Raw genomic sequence first — 3,061 nt, 5'->3', positions numbered from 1 at the left:
TCCATTATCTCTTAAATAAAAAATTTATAGGTAACCCCAAAAATAATATCAACAACCAATAATTAACATTCATCTTAATCAATCTCAAACATTCATTTATACTTACCCTTTACCATTCATTTCTTTAACTTACTCTAAACAATGATTTATTCTTTAAACTAATGCATCTCAACCGTTAATTCTTATTTTACATCTTCAAACTATTGACATCCTCAACTAAAAATCTATAAATAAACCCTCTTCCTTATTCAAACCATGAATAGTCAATCCACATGCTTGACATATATAGAGAGGATTCATATTGTTAAGAGTGTAAAGTCTTCTGTTTCAATGACTTTGATGTCATACAAACCATCACATAGACATAAAAGTCTTTCAACTTGTGGAAGAAATTTTTCACCCTTCTTCTCCAATACCATAATCAAATTTAGAGAGGGATCATATTGTTAAGAGTGTAAAGTATTTTGTTTCAACGACTTCAAACCATCACATAGACATAAAAGTCTTTCAACTTGGTGGAAGAAAATTTTCACCTTTCTTCTCCAATACCATATTCAAATTTGGAGAGGGGTCATATTGTTAAGAGTGTAAAGTCTTTTGTTTCAACGACTTCAAACCATCACATAGACATAAAAGTCTTTCAACTTGGTGGAAGAAAATTTTCACCCTTCTTCTCCAATACCATATTCAAATTTGGAGAGGGTTCATATTGTTAAGAGTGTAAAGTCTTTTGTTTAAATGACTTTGATGTCATACGTTAAACCATTACATAGACATAAAAGTCTTTCAATGTGGTAAGAAATTTTTCACCTTTCTTTTCTCATACCATATTAAAATTTACATTCTACACATGAAAATCTTATTCTACACAACAAACATTCATTTACATCATTTAAATATATATTTCTTCAATTGAAAAAGATTATTCTCAAATAAAAACAAAAACCCAAACTTCTATAAAACCACATGCCAACCCTATCGAACATTAGCTTGCACACTTTCACATTGTAAGACGTAAGGGATCAAGAACCAAATTCAACTCAATAATGTGAAAAATAATCAGTCATAATGATATGAAAAATAAATAATAATAAAACTAAAAATATTGGATAAAATCGTTTGAATCATCACCTGTATTATATGGATAGATAACCATTAAAAAAACACGTCAAAAGTAAAGTAGACAACTAAAAAAATGCGGAATGAATGGTCCTTCCTATAGATAAGACACCAATCAAGCCACCCTTTTCACCGTTTCTTGTTGTTTACCACAGGACCAGAGTACACATCAGAAAGGTAAAATTAATATACAGACGGATAATAACACATTTTAAACAATTTGCCGTGTTCAATCGTGTCCAGGGGCCACCGGAGTAAAAGTAAATACAACTCAGATTGAAAATGAGCCCACATCTCAGATCCGGCTGAGATTTTCTATAAAACACTCATGTCCGAATTCTCCAAGCAGCTTAAAGATCCAAAGCTCCGTCCTTTCAGAAACTCCTAGAAAAAAATTATCACCGCTGCCAGACTTCGCGGCCAGGACTCGATCCCGTGTCCTGCTATTCAAAAAGCCCTCCCCTGCAGTCTCAGTGTTGGCCTTCAATGGCCCAAACGGAGGCAACGGAACAGTCGACATGAAGTCCATGACCGAGCAGACGGAGCGCCGACTGTTAGCCCTGAAACGAGCTCTGACCTTACCTGAACAAGATAAAAAGCGCGGGCAGAGGGGTTTACGCGTGGCTTACCATGGCATTCCGGGAGCGTACAGCGAAGAGGCGGCCGTGGCGGTTCACCCGGGCTGCCAGGGCCTTCCTTGCCACACATTCGACACGGCCGTCCAGTCTGTAGCGAGGAGGGTTGCGGACCGCGCAATTCTGCCCGTGGAAAGCACAGCGGAGGGCAGCATCCACCCAAATTACGACCTCCTTCTGGACTACAGCCTCCAGATCGTGGGGGAAATCCAGGACCCGGTTCGTTACTGACTGCTGGCCTTGCCGGGCGTTGCACGGGAAGAGATAAAGCGCGTGATGAGCCATCCCTTAGCCTTGTCCCACTGTAGGAAAACCCTAACCAGATTAGGGCTCCCGAATATCTCGAAGCAGACCACGGAGGACACGGCGGGCGCCGCGGAGCGGGCTTCGCGACACGGGCGCCATAGCGAGCACCCGGGCCGCGGAGATTTACGGATTGCGCCGTTTTGGCCCGATGTATCGAGGACGAATCCTGCCATTTCACCCGCTTTCTTGTTCTGGCCCGTGAGCCGGTCGTTCCACCCGCGGACCGGCCGTGCAAGACTTCAATCGTGGTGGTCCATGATGGGGACCTCGGTGTTCTCTTCAGGCTTCTCTCCGCTTTCTCGTTTCGTGACATTAATCTGACAAAGCTGGAGAGCAGCCCCAAGTGAAATTTGCCCCGCCATGGATCGGGGCTTGTGAAGGATTTTCAGTATGTGTTTTACATAGACTTTGAGGCCTCGGTTTGTGACAAGCGCGTTCAGAACGCCTTAACGGAGCTCAGCGAGTTCGCCACGTTTATGATGGTTCTCGGAAGTTATCCTGTGGATGCCTCTGCAAGACTCTGATCAGTAGCTTGTTGGGGTTTACACGTAGTATGTACGTCCAGGCAATACTACTTGTATATATAGATATAAATTTACTTTTTCCTAACTCTGACGTCTGTAGATTCAAGGGAAAACTACTCGTATATAGGTATATATATATATAAGAATAAACTATATAATGTAGTGGAATATGTTTTTTTTAATGCGCAGATAATTGTCTTCTGTACTTCGTGAAATACCTAGGTTTCCACACAACTGCATCAACTAATTTTTAATTTTTTCTAATAGTGGGTATTATTTAGAATCTTTTCTTCTTATTATGCTTGCATATTTTAGTAGGTGAAAATGGGGTGAGGCTATTAATTGCTCTATCAGTTTGGGAATGTTATGTCACTTTCAAACATTTAGTTGAAATTTCTATTAAAAATATATTTTGGAGGGAAAATGAATTTTTAAGCTGAACTCCACTACAAAATTCATGCGACCATAAGCTTTAAA

General features: G+C 40.3%; 1 protein-coding gene across 1 annotated transcript; it reads left to right on the top strand.

Moving 5' to 3' along the window:
- Window positions 1-1,347: 1,347 nt before the first annotated feature.
- Window positions 1,348-2,654, top strand: LOC131040154 (arogenate dehydratase 1). Its single transcript, XM_057973006.2, is given in 3 exon segments — window positions 1,348-2,134; window positions 2,136-2,196; window positions 2,198-2,654. Coding segments are annotated over 3 exon segments (945 nt in total). The 5' UTR covers window positions 1,348-1,637; the 3' UTR covers window positions 2,585-2,654.
- Window positions 2,655-3,061: the final 407 nt, after the last annotated feature.

Source organism: Cryptomeria japonica, chromosome 11 (assembly GCF_030272615.1).
Source record: "Cryptomeria japonica chromosome 11, Sugi_1.0, whole genome shotgun sequence".
NCBI classification, from domain to species: domain Eukaryota; kingdom Viridiplantae; phylum Streptophyta; class Pinopsida; order Cupressales; family Cupressaceae; genus Cryptomeria; species Cryptomeria japonica.
Note: the sequence above shows the minus strand (reverse complement) of the source record. Positions and strands in the feature narration are given on the sequence as shown.